Genomic DNA, 21,879 nt, shown 5'->3' with positions numbered 1-21,879 from the left:
AAATTAAAGAGAAATCATTGTCAAAATATAAGATGGAAGAATATAATTTAAATCATTTTTGATTATGAAATGGTAATAGTAGATAACAACTTACAGGATTTACAGGTGAAAAGAGGAGAATTAGAAAGTTACTGGAATATTTTATGGTTTGTTTAGATTTATATTGTGAATTATTTGAGTTACTGGAAATAGACAAAGGGATAGGCTTAAATAAGCTTTTCAAACTTGAATTTATTGAATTTGGTTTGTGACTTTTCTTTTATAAAAAGTGATTGCGTTGATTTTTTTGTTTTTTTAAGTCCCTTTTTGTAATGTTTTACATGTTTGAAATAAAATCAAATAAAAAAAATCAAATATTAATAAAAGTCGACCATTCAACTGATATTGTGCCATATAATCCTCTGCACCTTATGATCCAGAAAATACACAAGTTCTTGCTCTTTTTTTTCTATTAGTTTACAAACAAAAGTGAAGATAAAATTTTTAGAGACAAATTTTATTTTACTAAGAAATACATATTTTTCTAACAAGAAGGAGCTCGACTTAATAGTGATGTTTGCAATATGGAGATACTTGTTTGATTTTTCCGCAGGAATAGACGTCTTACCTGCGATGGGGTCCATTGCTTCTCTGTTACTGGGGGTGTATGTGGAGCTCTGTGATGAGGAGGAGGAAAGTCCTCCCGTGGAGCCGCTAGTAAAGTGCATATTCGTCCGCCGTGCTCTGGGGCCTCCCAGACCTCTTCCGGGGTGGAACATCCTGCGTACATGCCGCACGCTGCTGGATTCATCGTAAACACATCGTTAAGGTTAAAGCCAGTCGCACTAATAGAACTGAACCATTATGACTAATAGGTGTGAAACTGGGGAGGATAAAAGGATATTAAATCTCTTGGCGCTCTGTGTTCGAGGGTGAGGTGAGCTGTGAAGTCGTCTGTGACGTGGTTGGGGTCTCCTCCTGGCAGAGCAGCACATATCGGACAGATCTGAAGGAAGAACATTTGAAGAAACTTTGTGAAAAATCTTCTAAAAGCAAAATAATTATATTAAAAAAACATTTTTCTATCTTAAAACATGATATCATTTTATTAAAAAACATGGAGGGACAACAGCGTTTGCACCAAAAGGAAAAGCATGAAATTCAAAAGGAGGAAGAGCTACTTTGAAAGTGTAAAACTGATACAGAAGCAAAGAAGAAAAGAGGAACTCTTTGTCTATGGTGGTCTCAGTTTTAAACGCACAACCAAAAACTAAAAGTAGAAAAACGCAAATCTGCTCAAAAGATCCAACAAGTATTCTTGAAAGAAAATCTCAATCTGGAAATGTTTTTTTGCTACTCTTAGTTTGCTATGTTTAAATGTTTTACTTGTACATGAAAAGATAACACCAATAGTGTAAATGTTCACAATAAACTGCTGTTTAATGGTTAACATGTTAGTTCCTAAAATTACCGACAACCAATCTTACAGCATTTGGTTTCTGAAAGTTTATAGGATTAACAAACGACCAACAAAAGCTGCAATTTTGACTAAAAAGTATTTCAAAGAAAAGTTAACACAACCCAGTTTCTCTTAGGACTGAATAAAGAGGAATTGTGCATTTTGTCTATTTAAATAATGCAGCATTAAGTTCAGTGGCCCGCTCTAAAAACACTTTTTAATATTGAACACATTTGGTTCAGAAAGAACACCTATTCTGCCGTTTCCCAGCATGCTTTGCAGGTAATTCACTTTAAACATGAGCCAGTGAAAAGGTATATACAAACTACAAGAAACAACACTTCATTAGATTAGCTTCATAATAACAAAGTCGGCATTACCAAAACATAAACTGTTCATATTTAACATGTATGTGTCAAAACTGACCAGATAGATTGAGAGGGAACGGGAAATGTAATTAATTGATCAAGTCCCTAAAAAAAAAAAATCAATTTAGATTTAAACTCACATCAGATTTTGAGATTATTCAGCTTTAAGAAAAATGAGGAAATGGGGAAAATGAATGTACGGAAACACCATCTGGGCAACTAAGATTCTTTATTCCAAAAGAAAAATCCATAAACCCAAGTTCAATAAAACAACTGGTGCCAATAAATAAAGAGTTACTCTAATTTGTACATCAGCTTAGCTAGTACAGAGTTGTGAGACAACATTTTAACAAAGATCTTCAGCAGTAACACAATATTTAGGATGTCTGAATTAGAAAGAGAAGTAGAAACTTCACTTAAAAAACTAAATCTTCACTTTAATGATAAAAGTGAGAATTCAACAGTTCATTTACAAGTTAGATTATAGGGGGAAGTTCTGTTTAAGTACAGCGTGTTCTTTGGTGTTGCTTTTGTCAAGTTACAACAGGGAAACATTGAGCATGAGTAGGGATGGGTACCGTTTAGAGTTTATCTGGTACCGGTGCCGCACCAGCACTTAAAAAACTGTTCTGGTGCCTAAAGGCGTTCAAGTCGGTGCTTCAAATATAGTGTGACATGGCTGGATAACAGGTTTCTGTGCCTAAGATGCTTTATTTCATTCTTCTGACAGTCTCCGTTTTCACAAATTTTACCGCTCATGCTTGTCACTCTTATCCATCAGATGGCACGATTAGAATCTTTTATTGTGAAGTCCAGACAAACTTTCGCTCGCTTAACCTTTGTCATTTTGGCCCGCCCACAATCGCTGAAAAGGTCAACTTATTGGCTGAAATTCTATAGCAAAACTAAATAGACATGTCTGAAATGAAGCACAGAAATCCACATTTTTTAATACAATAGAATTTGAATCTGTACTGGTACCCACTTAGGACAGAGTTTTGGTACCCATCCCTGAGTAAGAGGTCACTGAGATCACCAAAAATGGACAAGAATAAAACTTTAGATTTGATAAATGTTAATTGGAGGCTAGGGTCCAAATTAAGTATTAAAAATGAGAGGTTAAGAGCTATTTTAGCCTTTTATCGACCACAAAGCCACATTTGAAACAAGCAGTTACACATCAAGTTACCTTTTGCAGCACAACTCAACTATAACTATATAATATAAGTGCTGCGATACTCGTTACAGCCCTGTCCCCCAGCTTGATTTATCTCTCATTATTTTTTAACCTCATATGTTCATTTTCGTGGACTTTCCTTGAATGATAGGTTTGTTGTGTTAGCATCAGCGTGGGATTAGCCTCCTAGCATAACATATATATTACTGTCTTCTGCTCATCGTCGGGCGTCTTAGAACAAATCAAAGGTGTAACTAACCAAACTGCAGACGTGCCCCTCTTTTACTGAAAGTGCTTCTTCTTGGACGTCAGTGTATCTGTCTGTTTCATGTCCGGGAAACAACTCCAAGGTGTTGCGTGTTCATCGTTCTGCACTCATGTAAAGCGTGTCGCAAAACCGCCGAGAGTGTGAATAAAAAAAAACGTAAAGCAGCTTTATGTTGTTCCTTTGCGAAGAATCTCTTTTTAATTTGTCTTTATTTTTACTTTTATTTGTGTCCACACTGACGAAGCAACACCTAAGCAATTGTCTCGGGATAGTTAATGATATATTTTAGAAACCACATAAAAGACAGAAGGGAAATGGTAGACGCTTTTCCATCGCCCAAACGATATGTTTCGTCGGCACTACTAGACTATAATGTTGAATTGTTCAGCAGTGAAAAGCTAACATGCACCACCTGTGTCTGAACTAAAGTCAATTCAAACCAGCGTGAGAACCTGCATGAAAGAAAGTGTACTCACCACCTCTGTGGAAGTCTCTGCATGCTCAGAGGTGACATGCTCCTGCAGGGATGTCTCCGTGAAACCCATTTTGCCACAGTAAGGACATGTGAACGACTGGGGTTGCTCTACCGAGAAAGTGTCTCCTCCGTAATACAAGTCTGCAAGAAGGAGTCAGCAATTGGTTTCTGTTTAACAGGCGACATAATCAGTGACTGCTGTACGATCATGAGAATGAGCTACAAAAGGTGCTTACCATAGTCTACTCTAGTTAATATACACTGCATGGGGTGTTCTGTGGTGTGCCGTGTTGTCGTGGCGCCGCTCTCGTAGCACGATGCGCACAGGTCGTAGTCGTAGCAGATTAAGCACTTGAACCGTCGTCCTCTAAAGTTGCCCTTTAAACATGCATCACAGCTCACACCTGTAAAATAAAAAAAATAGCAGAACGGTAAATAAAACTTAGCTTGAGCTGCTAACAATTGAGCTATAAATTCCTGACAATCGTGACTCTGAGACAGGGAGAGCAAACTTTATCTGAGCGCCAGCCTCGCTTGCGTACACAGGCATGTGTTTTGGAGTTTCACCAGCCTGCGAGTGCCAGCAGTGAGACACGAGAAGCCTGGCATTCCAGATCACTAGCGCTTCAAGAGCCACTCCATCTGAGAATGTGTTTTTTTTATATCAGCTTTTATTTCTCTTTCAGAATAAAGCATATTTGTCATGTGGCATGCTACCCAGCTACAAAATACACTCAAGCTTATACAAAATAAGGCTTTTAATTTGAAAGACAAGCACGCTATTCCAAAATGTGTCCCACTCCAATCATCTTTTGATCCATTGGAAAAGTGTTCTTTTAATTGTGTGTTGCTGAGACAGTTTCTGTGTTGTGGGGGAGTAAGTCTGCACTCATTTCCCATCATCTCTTTGTTTACTAGCAAGCTTATAGCCCCTCGAAACCCCAAATTAACATTACCGGTGCAACAAAAAATATGTGAGCAATTCAGCCATACAGTTTTGAGCCAGATTCCAGCTTGGATGAGGAAAACTGAGATGTATCTGACTTTAAGTGGATGCATCAGAATGGAGCTTGTGGAGTAAGCATCTATGTTACCGCTACAGGCCTTTTTAACCTACATCTTTTTATTTGTTTGCTCCTGATTCACAACTATTTTAATAAAAAAAAAAGTAGAAATAAAATGTTATGCTCAACTTTCTTTAAATATCTAAAAAAAAATGCTTATAGCTATAAAAAAATACCAAACTTATATAAAATTAGCCTTTTAATGTGAAAATTCCTTCTCAGATATGAACACTAACGTAGAAATATGTTAATAAAACTTCATGACAAATGCATTTTCTTACATCAATAGCTTCAGCTAGCAAAAAAGCTGATTACCTTATGTTTATTTTAAGTGATAAACAAATTACCAAGTATAAACCTTCATTTTAAGTCTCGATTATTGATTTATTCTGTCATAAAGTTCAATAATAATTGCTAAAGGTACACTGTGGTTATGTAAAGTCAGCTGCTGGCTTGTGTCAGTCAAGGAAGAAAATAAAATTCTGCCTAACCTGGACCTGCTGACCCCACTACTGTTTTAGTCCACTTCACTAACTTATTAACATGACAAACCCGGGTTGATTACAGTAAAACATGCCACACATTAACTTTAACTAGCTGCTAACATGGAGGCAAACTAACTTAGTCACTGATTTATGATCAAAGGCCTCAACTTTGTGTCTTCTTAATGACAGGCCATTGGCTAACAACAGCATGCGACTAAACGGGACAGAGTGGTGATAATTTAATTATTGGAGGCTCTAATGCTACCACACAGCCCGCGTGAAAGACACGGACTGTAAAGGTTTAATTGGTTCGCAAACATGTAGAATAAAGCGGGTAATAAGTCGTCGTCACCAAGTCAGAACTACACCAATGACTTCTCATATTAGCATACATTAGCTTACGTGCTAGCCCCGGCTAACGTAAGGTAACGCAGCACCTAGCAACGGCTAGCTAGTGCTAAACTCCACTCTTACTGTCGTATCATAGCGAAAACTGCACATAATTACTTTAAATTACTCAACTTCAAACCTACGAGTACGCGAATGTTGATGACAGTCAGGGAAACGACCGAACGGCCGTCACAAGGACCACAAACCCCTCTCTGGACTCGAAAAAGCAGTTAGCGAAGCTACCCGACAAGCTAGCTGATCAGGTAAAGTGGACACCATGCCAAGGCTCTGTGGATCCGTAGATCAGCTCACCCTCATGTCGGGACATCCTATTAGCAGCGGCGCAGCCCTTCCACGGGCTCCCCAGCTCACACGACGGGGGTCGACACAGTTTTGAAGACTTTCAGCTGTAAAAATCCTTCACCCTCGTTTCTTTTTCGGGCAAGATGGATCCCCAGCAGCTTACAGTTTTGTTCTGCCTCCCCTCCCAAAGTGTCACTTATGAGCGGGTGTTCCCGGTGGACGCTAGGGGGCGCCAGACGACATGAAAACTCTGTTAAATTTTTTTCTCTAATAAAAATATGTCAATGGAAGCTGATATTTGTGTTTTTAATGTTCAAATTCCCCTTACATACTTAAAAAAACATTTTTATTTTTTAAAAATGACTTTTGTAAATTATTATTTTTTTAATTTCACTTTTTGTAACCTTATCATGAAGTGTTTAAATATTTAAAAAAAATAAATAAATGTACATTACATGAAACCTGGAATTATAAGGAAGTTATATTTCAGAAAATGTTGATTTTTATTTCTGTGATCCAACCAGATCGATATGTCGGAGGGAGAATCAAATCAATCGATAATCAATATTGGAAAATCCCATTTGAATGAAATGCTTATTTTACTATAATGCAATAACGACCATCACAGCAGACAAAAAATGCAGCAAAAAATGATCAAACCATCATTATAGTCATGTGACGGATCAAAGACACGTGATCACACAGTGTGGTTTAATGTACATAATGTTCTGTATTCATTTTATGTTTGAAAAACAACAGTTGGCTGAATTTTATGATGCTAAGATGGAAACGGGTTTGATATTAATTCATGGTTACTTGTTTGCTTCTACACATATTTATTTATACTTGATTATCCTGCAATAAATACAAGTAATCTGGAAAACTTTACCTGCACTGTTCAGATATTTATCTCTGAGTCACACTAGTTGAATTTTTGGCTAAAAATGTTCTGGATCAATTTTAGGTCAGTGAATCAGATCGCTAAAAATGACCTCAAATCCACTATGAATCATACTGTCAACCACAAATTTTGATGGGACTCTTTTGTTTAAACAAATCATTACCTAAAATACTTACTATGATTGATTAAACTATTTTTACCAAAAGGAAAGTTTATATCATGACAAGAATTAAAAGTGAGAATTCAAAAATCTTTTTTAATTTTTTGTTAGATGTTTGTTGAGGTTTGGCTGTTTGTTGCACTATAACAATGCGTTTTGATGTTTTTAAGGCTTTTTTGCATCAATAGGTGTCAAGGGGTTAAAGATTACATAAATAGGCAGTTTCTGGGGAAATAGAAATTGGTTCAACCTTTGAATTTATTATTATTATTTTTTTGTAATCAAAGTTGATCAAACCCTAAAGGGTAATCCTTCAAATGTACAAACCTTTCTAGACTATTCATGACCGATGGCTCAGGTGACTGTGTATTTATGTATGTATGCATTTATTATTTCCATTAAAAGATAGTAATATGGATACATAACGTCCAGCTTTGTCTTCAGACTTGAACCACATTGAGATTCTTTGAGATGAACTGGAAAGGCGAGTGAAAGCAAAACAAACTACAAGAACCAAACATATTTGGGAACTTCCTGCAGAAGAACAATATTTCACGCCTAAAATAGAAACATTTTTGCAACTACATTCCTGTCACAAGTTCACAGCTGTAAACAGTGGATAATATTTTGGTCTATACATTAAATCCAAACCTTTTTTTGTTGTTGTAAATACAGTTGCTTATTTGAATATTCCTTTCCTTACAGAGTGCAACAAAACATTACACTAACAACTTTGAAACAAAAATAAAAAAAACCCGGGAGTTTCAAAAAAAAAAAAAAAAATGTTTTCTACTTCATATAAATGCGTCAGATCAACTCTGTTGAGTGTTTTAAATCCCAGGTCAAGACGTTTCTTTTCAGGAGAGCTTTTAGTTGATCTTAGCCCTTGTATTACTATGTTTTACTGTGTTTTAGTTGTTTTATTATTGATTATTGGTTTTATTTCCCTGTGTCTTCTGATTTTATGTTCTTTGTAAAGCACTTTGTGATTCATTCTGTGAAAAGTGCTATAGAAATAAAGATTCTTCTTCTTCTTCTTCAAAAAAAAAAAAATCATTATTGGACAAAAAGCCTTTAGATATGTCGATTTGATTAAAATATAGATATATATATTGCACTCCGTGTTCTTACCTATATAAATAATAATGGATTAGGCATTTGTGGAAATACACATATGCAAAGACAGCTGTTGTTAAATACAAAAATATTAACAATTTTCTCATTTTTTCCATAATATTTTAATTTATTTTTAGCTTTTTCAAAATAAAAAAAGAATCTATAATGTTGTGATCTAATAATTTTGTAAAGAAAAGAACAAATAATCATTTTTTATTGGTTATTTATTTATTTTTGTTAATGAATCTTTTAATTGGAAAGGCTAACAAAAATATAAATAAATCGCTTCCATCCAGTTAGACGCAGATTGAGGCAGAGGTTGTTATCAAAAGTGAGACGGCTGCTTGACGACAGTCAGAAACAGAAGTTTTAAAGCAGAAAAAAATAAAAAAAAGTCAGAAAACGTTCCACGATAAATGAAATACAGAACATTTCATAAACCTTAAAAACAAAATAATTAGACAAGAAATTTTCTGTAAAATGTCTTTATTTCATGTTAATTTCTGTGCTGACGAGGACAGTTTGACAAACCAGTGCATTTGAATGAAGGCTTCACAGCAGTGTCAAAGGCGAGCCGGGAGCCCACAGCTCACTTTCTGCCCTTTCACTTCCTATCGTGCATGAATGCAGTGTGGCCACACAACGCTCAAAACCTGTATATACAATTTATAACATGTGCTTTATGTTAACAGTAGACTGTGATAGCCAAGATATTCAAAATATAGAAAAAAATGTCTTCTTCCTGCTGAGGAAATCAGAAAAGCACAAACCTCAATTTCAAATTAAAAGCTAAAAAATTTTTGATTGAACTAAAATCAAAATAGTGGCTACAATCATCTCTTTTTATATTTCTGCATAGAATAATTAAACTTTCCACTCATTTTTTTTATCAAAATATAACACTATTTACATATCTGCATACGCTTGTGGCAAGAGACAAAACTATTTTGTGTCAAATGAAAACTATACCATTTGTTATAGTAGTTGCACCTGAGCAAATTCATAAATGACCATAAAAAACAAAACTTAAATAAATTGCAAACATAATTCTGTACAGTTTGAAGCTTTACATCTGCGAGCACGTCTATGTACAATACAATCTTTGGATTGTGAAGGCGGCGCTGCTCTCAGTGCTGCAGCTTTCTTAAAATGTGAAATATTGCATTACCTTTCTTTGATTAAAACAAAAAAAAAGAAAAACTGTGCCATGTTACAATTTTCAATTTTAGTAACAACAATAAAAGGCTATGAAATACTTAAACATACAGTGTTTCAAGCAAGTTATTTTCAAAATAAAAGCCAAAGAAATAAGAGAGACTGCTCTGATTTGGTGATGAAGCTGCAGTGAATTTAGATCACTTTGGACCCCCCCCTTGTGGAGTAAAAATGGAGCATCCCTCCTCTTTTAAGTCTTTAAGCCTTGTGTTAAAAAAAGAAAACATTGGAAGCATTTTCTAATACTATCTGACAAACCAAAGCAGACAAGTGGTGATAGTATAACTGCGTTTTCCAGGTAGTTGATGTGTAAAAGCACTGAGGTGTCTGTGGGTCATCTTTTTGGTTGGCCGGGACCCCCCCCCTCCCCGCTTGTGACCTAAATGGTGGATGTGTCCTTGCCTCCATCCTTCTCATCCTTTGACATATCCTGGGTTTTTCTTTTAAAGAAGCCCAACTGGAAAAAAGACAAAAAGATTTAATTGGACTTTGATGCAAAAAGAAGCATTCGTTTTGGTGGTTTGAACAAGTTTAAAGCCCCACGACGATCATCTTTTGATCTATTTTCAAAGCGTTCCCAGTGGTTTTTAATTATGGTGGTTAATAACCAAAACCTGTTGTTTTCTGGGACATAGTTTCTGCAGAGCGGGATTAGTTAATCAGAAATTCACCTCTGAGTTGTAGGCGGCCGTCCTTGTTGCAGAGCGCCTCGTTTACATGCTAGCTTACAGCCCCTCACCTGACATTAGCAGTGGGGAGTAATCTTAGAGCTATCCAGCTGTACAGTTATGAGTCAGATTCCGGCTCAGACGAGGAAAACAAAGACGTACATGGATCTATTAGTCTACGAGTGGATGCATCAGAATGGAGCAGGGAGCGTATTTGTGACATCACAAATACAAGTTTTTACAAACTATAATTTTTCGTCTGCTCCTAATTCACAACGATTTGTATAAATAAATAACCAGAAAAGCTTCATTTTCTGCAAATATGTAATAAAAATGCCACTAGAACATGTTAAAAACACAAAAAGACGATTTTCACTTGAGTTATTGTTTAAGTCAGATGGTTTGGACAATTTTAAGTCATAACTTTCAAACAAAATTTGGCTATTAACTGTGTGTCCCACAGGGATCTAGACTTGGACCAATTTAAATCTCTCATATTTTAAGCAACACTACTAGTATAAAATATATGAATTAAAAAATGTAAGCTGTTAAAGCCCAGAGTAATTTAGCAACAAATCAGAAGAAACAAGCAAACATCAGATCATAATTTCTCATTTCAGAATTCCATCAGAACTGAAGGTATTGCATATTAAATAAGAACTAATAAATAAAGCCTGTGAAGTACAAAATTCTTGCTTATTTTTAGAGGCTAATGCTTATTTTCTGCACCATTATACAAATAAATTCTTTAAAAAAAAATTCTTTACATTTTGCCTCTCTCAGTTAAATGCATCTAAGATGAACAATGCAGACCTCAGTCACCTTTAAGAGGGACAACTTGCCCCGATTTGGTATGAGGAGGTTGTGTTCTTATTGTTGCTTCTAACTTTGTTTTACACGTATTTAAAAAAATGCTGTAGAAACAAACCTGAATTAAAATATATGAGAATAATTTAAAAATAAATTTGGATGAAGAAGCTTTTCTGAAATTATAAAGAGAGTATTAGGGCTGCCATCAAAATAAAAAAAAAGATAAATAAATGTATGAGAATAAAGTAAAATTATGAGAGAAAGTCATAAATTTACAAGAATGAAGTCGTAGAATTATGATAAAAATAGTCAATATTTTACAGTAATAAAGTTATAGTTTCATAAGTTATAAATTGAGAATGAAGTTTTATATTTACGAATCAATAGTCTGTTTACTAACACAGCAAAAAAGAACAGATATTGTGTTTCAGTTGGAGACTTTTAGTGAGTCACCATTGTTTTACTTATTTCATTTATATATATTTACGAATACATATGCACATAGATTCTTATGATAAAAAAACATAAGCGGCTGCATTGATGGATTTAGTCAGCATGTGAATGGAGGCTTTATTTTTGCCCTTTTCCATTTTTTAACTACTATATTTTCATAAAATTAAAAACCTTTTTTACATAGTTTTACAATTTTATTTTATTAATTTTATTACTTTTCATTTCTTATGGTGGCCCTAATACTCCATCGTATAAATCAGCTCCGATTACATTTTTTTTTTGCAAAAAAGTTTTTTTCTGATCCACCGGACAAAGTTAAACCACAAAAAATCTTTCCTTAAAAACAAATGGAATCTTCCAAAGATTTACTCTACAGCAATAAAGACAAAACCCCAAAGATTAGTCCAGAAAAACAATTACCTTCCAGAGAATGAAGATGACAAGCGCTAAGATCAAGAGTCCTATCAGGATGCTGACGATGATTATCCAAAAAGGAATTCCTCCCACAACCTCTTTAGAAACATGGATTGTCATCTGAAGAGAGCAAGCACACATTTACGCTCACATTCATTTAAGAATTCGGTTAGAGGACGCATTTTGTGCCAAAAACCTCCCGTCTTACCTCTCTGGGGCCTCTGCTGGTGCCCAGTTCAAACAGCGGGGCCTCCTTCACTTCTAGAGTAGCATTTACCTTCATGTAGAGGCTGGAGAACTCGCTCTGTAACATTTATGACAGATTTAGCGATCATCAGAGAGAAATGTCAGAATATAGCTAAACTAATATTCAGCGGCGTGAAACTATTTTTTAGGGCCGGGAATCGATTAAAAAAAAAATCACAAATTAATTGCAAATCTGGAAAAATTAACTGTGATTAAAAACTTTTTTTGTTACAGTATTTGCAGGTACAACTGAGTATTAGGGCCACCAAAAAAAACAAAAACAAAAAAAAAAAGTAATATTACGACTTTTTTCTCGAAAATTTACGACTTTTTTTCTCAAAAATTTACGACTTTTTTTCTCGTAAATTTATGAGTTTTTCCTCGTAAATTTACGACTTTTAATCTCGTCAATTTCCGAGTTTTTCCTCGTAAATTTACGACTTTAAATCTTGAAGATTTATGAGATTAAAAGTCGTAAATTTAGCCTATGACTTTTAAAGTTATAAATATCCGACTTTATTCTCGTAATTCAGCAGTTACGACTTTTTTCTTGTAAATTTACGAGATTTAAAGTCGTAATTTAAAAAATATTTTTTTCTTTATAAAGTGGCCCTAATACTCCGTCGTAGCCTTGCACTTATTATTTGTAAAAAATAATCCCAATATGAGATCCCACACAAAATTGTGCATTTAGAATGTTTATTTTTAACCTTTTAAGTGCCTAAAACTCAGTTTATGTCTATTTTTGAATTTACTTCTGTATTTTCAATTTAAAAGACTACCTGCTTGCTTATTTGGTATAACTTTAATCAGTAAACTGCACCTGATGTAGAGATGCTTTTAATGTGCACTGACCGTATTAAACCCTAATAAAACAATTAAAATATTCCTCTATGAGAAAACCTCTCCAGAAAATGTGTTTCTTAACCTTACCTTTATGAAGGTCGGTTTCCAGACCCTGAAGGTAACGTTGACTTGACTCCTCCGGACTGGACCAATGGAACAGCTGAATGATGCACAGGTTGACTGTTCACATTGCTGCACAGAGAATCGGTCATTAGGGCAAACAGACTCCAGAGTTCAGCTTCACTCAAGCACAGAGTTTAAAACTCACCAAGAGGAAGTTACTGAGAGTTTCCTGTTTGGGGTTTAGCTTGATTTCCTTTGGATTGATGTCTTCTGGGTTGATAAGATTTCCTGTCTTACATTTCACCTGTTAGGAAACATCCACTGGTTATCTAGCCCGCACAGCAGTTCATCGCTCTTCTTTACTTTCTGATTTAACCAAAAGTAAGGTTATTATTAGGATTTAAATAATTAAGCTTGTCTGTGTTTATAGATCTGTTCACCTTTGAACTGGGCTTGACCTCTGTCAGATACAGTAAATTGTTGGTCAGAGGAGACTTCTGAGGATATTTCACTTTAAGCTCAAGTGACAGATTTGTGATCACACTTGACTTCTCCACCTGAGGAGCAAAGTCACAAAAAATGATTCATTTGAACCATTTTCTCCCATCAACTGCAATATAAATGCAGCATGTATACGTAAATGAGATATTACCGTGTAGCTGATGCTGATTTCCTCTCCGAGCATCTTGGTGTTGTTGATTTTTGCAGGATAATCTTCACCATATTTCACTATTATGTGTTCATGCAAAGGAACGCTGTGGGGAGCAAATCATAAAAAACAAACATGTTAAGTAAATAAACAAACATTTTTTGATAAAACAAAAAAAAAAAAATCGATCCATTCATCTTATTCTGCTCATCTTCCCTCACTTGAGACAATATTTTTATCCTTCACTCACTCAGAAAGAAAAACTACCTTCATCCAGTCAAGATATATGTACTTTTTTACAATATTTATTGAAATTAGCAATGTTTTTAACTATTCTTTACAAAAACAGACAAATCAGGAATTAATAAATCAATCTTGGGTGTCATATTTGATCCTTTTAAATATGTGTTAATTTTAAATTAAATTGAAATTTGAAATGAAATAAAAAACAATTTCTAAATGAAATAAAATCCAGTTTTCTATCTTTTAAAAGAAAAATATTGTGCGTTATTTGTAGCTGAGACGATGACAAAAATGGACTTCAGACCAAAAATAATTCAAAGATAACAAACTTTTGGTCAAACCACGCCCAAAAAATCCACTGAAGTGTTGAAAATTAGGATTACATCAAAACTCACGCTTCAAATGTGATTCCTGCCTCATACTTGACAGGAATGGAGATGATGGCGCTGTTATCGATCAGGGTTTCAGGTCGCTCCTCACTGTCACTGTGAGAAGGTTAAAAAAGCAACAGGATACGTTAACCCTTTAAGGACCAAAGGGTAGGGAACATTTAGAAAACATGTTTTTAAAAATATATATTATGTGTATTACTCCTCAAAGTAATGAGGCCCTAAAAGGACGTTGAAGAAAAAAATTAAAGTTAAAAAACATTTGTTTTAAGTAAAAATATAGATTTTTCCTTTTTACTAACTGGTGCGCACTACATAGAAACACTTGTAAAGCACTTTGTGAGTGGTCCTCTGTGAAAAGTGCTACATAAATAAAGACTTACTTACTAAATTACTATAGAAACCAAAAAAAATTATTAAAAATTTACATGAATTTTTAGAAAAAACTTTTTTTTGAGTCACTATCTGGTGAGCACCAGTTACTAACCATTTCTAAAATTTGAAATGAAAAAAATAATGTCTGGATAGTAACTTGTGGACACCAGATAGTAACTTTTACAGAACTTGTATCTATTTTCAGAAAAAAAAAAATTAACGTAATTTTTCTTTTTTTTAAACTTCAATGTTGCTTTAAGGGGAATAAACTCCAGGAAAAACATTTTTTTTTAATGATTTTTTTTCTTTTTTGGGTAGTTAAAGAGTCAAAACATATTTTTCTTACAGCAAAATAAAGCAAAAATCCCCCCACTCTCAGTGACACTGACCTGGTGGCTGTCACACTGATCTGAATATGCTCCAGGACATGATTAGGATTCGCCTCAAAGATCAGTTTAAATGTTTCCTGTGAAAAACAGAACACAACAAAATTCATCACCAGCTGTAAAATCAAGTTGAACAAACTGAAGGTTTGTTCTGAAAAACCAACCTCCACTCTGCTGCCCAGGAAGGGGTATCCAACGGCACAATCCAAACCACTTGTGTTGTTCAGGTTGCATGTCATCTCCGGCTGAGAATGCCAAATCATTCATCATCATCATCATCATCATCATCATCATCATCATCACTCTATTGTTACGTAAAGAGGAAACACATCTCACGGCGTCTCACCTCCACTTTGACGTAGTTGATGTTTGGGGTAAAACTGACCAGGACTTTGGTGTTGTACGCGTTGTCTCCTTTGTTCTTGACGGTGACGTGTACGAACATCTTCACACCGTCTTTGACCACAACGCTGGTGGAAATTAATAAAAGCTTTTAGACGTGGTTGTGATGTGCACGTCTCACCAGGAGGGTGTAGTCTTGTTCCAAATGACTTTCACAGGATTAAACTACAACTGCAGACCAGCAGGTCACACTGTAATGGAAATTCATGCTACACACTGTTCATGATCAGCAAACGCCACCAAAAATATGCTTTTATTTTGAAAAGTAAAAAATATGTATTGAATATTGAGGCAATGAATCTGCTGAATTGGTTAAAATCAGTGGTGCTTTAAATGATTTGGTGGACCAAACTTAACAGAAATCTTAAAACTAAACTATTATTCAAATAAAACCTGCATGTAATCCTTATTTACATTTCCTATTAGTGTCATTTTAACTCTTAAAACCTGAATTTATTTCCAGTAATGAATAAAAAAATGCTTATGTTGTTGCTTTCACGTTGATGCTAAAAGAGGATAAGTTTGAAACAGAATTGGTTTGATGCATATTTGTATTAATAGTCATCAAAAGGCTATAATAAAATGACATTCTAATGATGAATTTCAAAATAAAAGTAAAAAAAAACAACAAAAAGCAAAAAAAGTTCAGAAGAATAAAAGTTTTTTTCCTAAATTTATTTAATAGGTAACCTTAAAAAAACCCTTAGGAAAATAAAAATCTATTAAATTTAATGTTGAGTAAGAAATAAATAACACATTTCGGAATAACAAGATCCTCTGTCGGCGGCTTTATAAAAACAATAAATGACTAAAAGCAAGCGTCAGTATACATAAAATAATTATATTAAAGAACTAATTAAATAGTTATTGACAATAACATTTTTTTTTCTTCTTTTGTTATGTTGCCCTGTGTGTAAATATTGTCAAAAAATGAGTAAAAATATTACATTAAACGACTAAGAACTTAAAAGTATGCTCTTTAAGCATAATCATATTCTGATTGATATCTTTTAAATATATTTCTTTAATAGATTTACATTTTTTGCTTTGAAAAAAGTCATCCTTAAATATTTAGAACTTTTAAATGTTTTTCTGACTGTGACCTCTGACCTTTGTGACATCTACTCACCTTTTCACACTGGCCTTTGCTTTGAGGACGAGGTCAGTGATGCACCTTTGATCCTCATTTCCACACTCCATCAGTGGAATCTATAACAAAAAAACAATAAAAGCTGCTTAAGTTTTTTATAATACAACTAATATTTTGGAAAATAAGAATAAAAATGATTAAGTGCATCATTAGTTCAGGGTGTAGGAAGGAGCTTAGAAATAATTTGCAGCTGATTTCAACAACTTCTTCATAATAGGTTTTTAGTTTATACTCTTAGTGTTTTGAACATTGATTCAATACTATAAAGGCAGAACATTTATCATTAATCATCAGTAAAAGATCATTTCTTCTCAAAGCAAATTTTCCTTTTTGAAGCAAATATTTTCAAAATATCTAAAAAAGGGACAAAATATATAATATAAAGTAGTCTATGCTGAAATTGAGGCAACATACTTGGCACTATACATATATCATGATTAAAATGCTCTAATTTATTTTTAAGAAGTTAGTTTACTTCCTGCACATGATCTGTTGTATACTTGCTATACTTTATACAATTCTGCTAAGGGAAAATGAATGAAAAATGGTTCAACTAGTCTAAAACAACAACAAAAAAAGAAGAAAAATTAATGCATTTGGAGTAACTTGCATTTTAACGTAAAGCGAAGGCCATTAGATGACTAATAGTTTTTGAGAAGCTGCATATAATTTTGCACATTGACATTTTCCCTTAATGGTTTGTTCCCAAATCAACTCCTTTTTTAATGGTGTACCATTATAGAAAATAAGGTGTCCCTATTGGACATAAAGCCCTCATGCTAATGCTAGGATGTGCTAAAACAGCCTCTGCAGCAGCAGCAACAAGGTTTTCAATCAGAGTTTTTAAAGTGAGAAACTAGCTTTGTGTCTGAAACCCGTTGTCCTCACAGGTGTTTTTTCACAGCATCTGAAACCGTCTTCTATTCTTATCACGCGCTCTGGAAAATATCTGAAACACTTGAAAGTCTCTTGTTGGAGGGAATGTGCTTGTAGGAGTGTGGGAACAGTGCTCTGGCTGTTGGTGCTGAAACATTAATGTGGACTTTAGGGAAACTGAAGGATGGCAGTCAGCTGTTGCACTTGGTAATTTACTGCAGCAGCAGCATTCAGGGAGAAGAGGAAAAACCCACTTCTTGGAGGACGGTCAAAATGACCTTCGGATTCTTCTTTTCTGAAAGAAGTTTCCATATTATTTTAATAGCTTACTGTTTTGTTGATGAATCTGGGGAGGTTTTCATCCAGAACAGGACCTTGTTCTTCATCAGCCAGTTTAAACTCCAAAGAGACAAAGAGAGGATCCCGGAAGTCCAACCGGGACTGAAACACAAGAGGGGAAAAAATGAAAAATAAAGTTTCACAACCTGCAACAAGATTCCTTCTAGGGGACAGAAAAGCTTTTGAATGGTTATTAGGGGAATTTGGTGAGGAATGATTTCTCACACTGTTCTGAGAAAAAGAAGACGAAATAGACATTTGACTTCCTGTTTGAGGCACTTTGCTTTATTAATGTTTGTCATTAATTTTATTAAATATGATCAACTTTTTTACTGTTATACTTGTAAAATAATTCCCAACATATATAATATGAAAGTTAGTCAACAAATTATTCCTCCCCAGTAGTTAAATTTATGTCAAAAATTAATATTCTGGATGTGATGTTTTATAAACTCCACCATTTTCTTTATATTTAAAAATGTTGTTCTTAAACAAATTGAATCAAATCAACTAATACTATTTTAAAATTGTTTCAAAATGAAGTAATTTAATTATGATCAATAGTAGAAAATTCCAAAGATGTCCTGGATTGATTTTAGGTCAGTGAATTGGATCGTTCAAAATGAACAAATATCCACTATAAATCGTATCGTCAACCACAAATTCTAACAAAAATTAAATAATTGTTGAAATGAATCATTAAACTCTATTTTATTAGACTTGCTTATTTTGAGTCCATTGATTAGCCTGATGGCTTGTGGGAAAGAGCATTTTGAAGTCAACATTTCCTTGAGTTTCCACAAGTTTCTGGCTTGTTTTTGCTCCCAAACGTCCATTTCAAAATCCAATTCCAATCTTATTTCTTACATACATTCACATACATTGTACAATAGGTAGAGAAATATATTGCCCGAATGTATAAAAATACATTTTAATAAAATGTATGAGAATCTAGCCTTTTCTACAGCACAGTCATGACAGTATTTGATGGTGGAGTCGATGCATGGCTGAAATAAGATTTAACTTTTTGCCTTAAAAACAGCTCAATACAAAGTAGTGGGTCATGTGACCACTTGCTCTGGCCAGGTTACCAGTCAGTGGACTTATCTGATGGGTTGGATGATGAGTCTTCATCTCTGCAAATGTTTACTGCTGAAACCCAACTCTTCTTCCTCTGTGTCGACTTTTAAAAGTCTAGGTTAACATCCGTTTTGGTTGCTTTTTAAGAAATTCTGCCTTATTTGCTGCTGATTACTTGGATCAGGTGTTTAGCCATAAAGGAGCTTCAACGGCAGGTTGGTTGAAAAGCATGTATAACACTGGCCCTCGAGGCCTGGAGTTTGACGCCTTTGTTGTATTTCATCAACTCTGCAAAGGTCAAAGATGTCTGAAAACTCAAGTAGAAAAGTGATCCTTGAGGACTAAGCTTTCCACTTCTGCTAAATACACCTCTGTGGGGTCTCTATGGGAGACTGACACATTCAATGAAGGTTTCAGACTCCTTTTGAAATCTATCATGCAAAGGTTTATGGGTATTATGAGAGCAAACAGTGTCTATGTTCAACAGTGCGCTGCTACGATCTTTCAGCTTAGTTTATGTACCAAACGATAGAGGTGGACCATCTCACCTCCAACCATCTAAACAAAAAAAGATCGCCCTGATGGCGGAGCAAAGGGCAGATAATCAGCGGCCAGCCGGAATCATCCTCTGGGAACCATGAATGTCTTCCCAAATTTATGTGTCGCTCCTTTGAGCAGATGCTGAGGTGACGTATTTACTGGTTTGGACAGTGGGGGGCATACGACCACAGGGAAGAGAGGAAGAAAAAATAAGCTACGTGACAGGACCGACCCATTATTCAACCAGAATCTTCCTTTTTGTTTAAATCCCTTTTTCCTATCATACATCCTAAAATGTGTGGGGCAAGTATTTACAATGTTTGGACACTACTAGAATGACTGGAACCATTGAGAGGACACGCTAAGAAACTATGAAACATCTACTGTTATGAGTTATGACTGAAGGGAAAAGTTTTATCCTCTGGGAATCAAAAGGTTCTCTGATCCAAAACAACAGCTTTACTATCAATGCACTATTTCTTGAGCAGTTAGACTATTGATTTTTTTTTTTTTTTTTTTGCTGTTTTGTTGTTAATTTTGCTGCTAAATTCCAACTTTTTGACCATAAATGAAGGAATAGTCACAACTGCCGTTACGGGTAGACACGGATTCTCTGTGGATGAACAAGCTTTAACACAAGGTTTGGAAATGTGTGTTTAAGTGGCCACATCCAATGAAAACTCTGTAAACGCACATATATGTGCATTTCGGGCTTTCGCTTTTAAATCTCTCACTGTCAAACGTTGCTTTACATGATTTTAGATCCGTTTTTAGACTCTAGGTTCTAAACACGCAGTCATTGAATGACAAGTCTTTCATATATCGCAATAGAGCTGTGAAAGAAAAAGTCTGGAGCAAGATTTGCGAGATTTTAACCGTTTCATTAGATACATGAGCTAGTATCTGGTAGCGACAGTCTAGTGCAGGGGTGTCAAACTCCAGGGTTCCAAAATTTGACATAAAGGCCGGACCAGGAGCAGATTTTTGGCATATTTTAGTAATTTACCTCGTAAAAGAAAGAAATAACACTGGATCTGGATGAAAACGTGCCTTCATCTTGATTGAAAATGACTTTAAAACAGAACATTTTGGGGGTTTTGTTTCAAAGCTGGGGTTTTTGTTCTAAATTTAATGCCATTTTCAGCAATAGGTTGATGTCCCTGAAGGAAAAACTTCAACTCAGGGAAATGCTGCGTTCATGTGTTGTTGGAATACTCGGAAAAAAGACTGTCCGACTTGGAAATCAAAAATAAATATCGGAAAAACAGCAAATCTTGCAGAATAACTTTCTGCGGCTGAACATAGGTCAACTTTTTTGTAGTGCGCCATCTGTGGGGAGACACCTGAACTACAAGGAAAATAAAAATATTAATATGGGTAATTAAAATGATTTATTCCAGTTTGGTGGCCAGATTAAACAGTTTAATGGACCGTAGTTTGCCCACCCGTGAACTAGTGCCCCGTATGGGCTCTGTTTTACACTAGCTAACAGTGTACAAGCCTCAAGAGAGGCTCCATGCTCCCCTTAAGATCTGAACCCTCCTTTCTATGACCCTTTAAAGGCCTGGACAACCCAAAAATGTGAGGGGTTGACCTGTGCAGGTGCATTTAACTAAGGTTTAAATAACCACTGTGAGATAACACATACATTTAACCATAGACTTGACGCTTACAGGATTAACTTTTTAACTGAATAAGATTTTTGTTGAAGAGATGGAACAGGGGGCATCAAAAATGTAAGGAATTTCATGGAGTATTATTATAATTTTCCATAATTCCTTGTGTCATTTGGTTTTCTCCTCATCAATTAACTACTGTTGTTCATAAACTTGCATCTGTCCTGAGTTCCTCCTCTTCCTGTCCAATCCCCGTGTCTGCTGACACGGACCGCAGTCCACCACTAACCATAATCCATCCAGAAACGCTGCAAGCAAAGGTTGGCAAATTCTCTGACATTTTTTCAGCCTCCGCGTTGGACTAGATGGCATGTTCCTGTGCTTACTGGCACAGTAGAACAGACGGTGTATTCATGCTCAGCAAACACAACACCACCAGCTGTTTCCACTGATTAGTTCCTCTTTCTCTGCTTCAGGGCAGACACTCGTGAGCAAAGAGAAAACCCCTCGTGACTCCTCTAAGAGGTGCAGCGTGTTTTGACGTCACTATGAAAGTTTTCCCTCTTTGTTTTTTTGTGCACCTCCGGATGATTTATCTCTCAGAGGAGCTCGACTCTGAACTCTGGAGGCTTTGATCAGGGCGGCTCTGTTTCATGTTAGAACCTCCTGCTTTGCATTGTCCTGTCTTCCCTCTGACTAACAGCCCTCACACGCCATTAACATCTTCCATAAGCTGTGAAGAAAACCTGCACTCGAGAACAGTGAGGTAGAGGGCTCTAGTTCATCTAGATACGTTCTCTGAGGGGTCTAAAGAATAAATCTGAGGTTGTCGAGTGTTCGGAAAGAGAACACAACCAGAGGTGGGACCAAGTCATTGTTTTGCAAGTCACAAGTAATTCTCAAGTCTTTGTCCTCAAGTCCAAGTCAAGTCCCAGGTCAAGAGCAGTCAAGTCAAGTTACAAGTCAAGACCATC

The 21,879-nt window shown here is 35.4% G+C and overlaps 2 protein-coding genes across 3 annotated transcripts in view; both read right to left on the bottom strand.

The window, feature by feature from the left end:
• Positions 1-6,478, bottom strand: part of kcmf1 (potassium channel modulatory factor 1) — a 9,505-nt gene extending 3,027 nt beyond the window's left edge. Inside the window, exons 1-5 of one of the 2 annotated variants that reach the window (XM_024299909.2) lie at positions 5,978-6,478; positions 3,963-4,130; positions 3,728-3,867; positions 884-985; positions 608-791 (exon numbers count right to left, since the gene is read on the bottom strand). In XM_024299909.2, the coding sequence (XP_024155677.1) occupies positions 608-791; positions 884-985; positions 3,728-3,867; positions 3,963-4,130; positions 5,978-5,993 (610 nt within the window). In that variant the 5' untranslated portion in view covers positions 5,994-6,478. Of the gene's footprint in view, positions 1-607; positions 792-883; positions 986-3,727; positions 3,868-3,962; positions 4,131-5,808; positions 5,914-5,977 lie in introns of those variants that run through there. The other variant, XM_024299910.2, reaches the window with a different exon arrangement.
• Positions 6,479-8,614: 2,136 nt separating this feature from the next.
• itga1 (integrin, alpha 1) overlaps positions 8,615-21,879 on the bottom strand; it is a 64,862-nt gene continuing 51,597 nt past the window's right edge. The window contains exons 18-30 of the mRNA XM_024299731.2: positions 17,661-17,771; positions 16,434-16,513; positions 15,249-15,372; positions 15,067-15,147; positions 14,906-14,982; positions 14,148-14,237; positions 13,513-13,615; positions 13,301-13,417; positions 13,066-13,164; positions 12,885-12,989; positions 11,914-12,009; positions 11,712-11,825; positions 8,615-9,817 (exon numbers count right to left, since the gene is read on the bottom strand). Of these exons, the coding sequence (XP_024155499.1) occupies positions 9,740-9,817; positions 11,712-11,825; positions 11,914-12,009; positions 12,885-12,989; positions 13,066-13,164; positions 13,301-13,417; positions 13,513-13,615; positions 14,148-14,237; positions 14,906-14,982; positions 15,067-15,147; positions 15,249-15,372; positions 16,434-16,513; positions 17,661-17,771 (1,275 nt within the window). The 3' untranslated portion in view covers positions 8,615-9,739. The remainder of the gene's footprint in view (positions 9,818-11,711; positions 11,826-11,913; positions 12,010-12,884; positions 12,990-13,065; positions 13,165-13,300; positions 13,418-13,512; positions 13,616-14,147; positions 14,238-14,905; positions 14,983-15,066; positions 15,148-15,248; positions 15,373-16,433; positions 16,514-17,660; positions 17,772-21,879) is intronic.

This window comes from Oryzias melastigma, linkage group LG12, assembly GCF_002922805.2.
Source record: "Oryzias melastigma strain HK-1 linkage group LG12, ASM292280v2, whole genome shotgun sequence".
NCBI lineage: Eukaryota > Metazoa > Chordata > Actinopteri > Beloniformes > Adrianichthyidae > Oryzias > Oryzias melastigma.
This window is presented reverse-complemented; position numbering and strand designations above follow the sequence as displayed.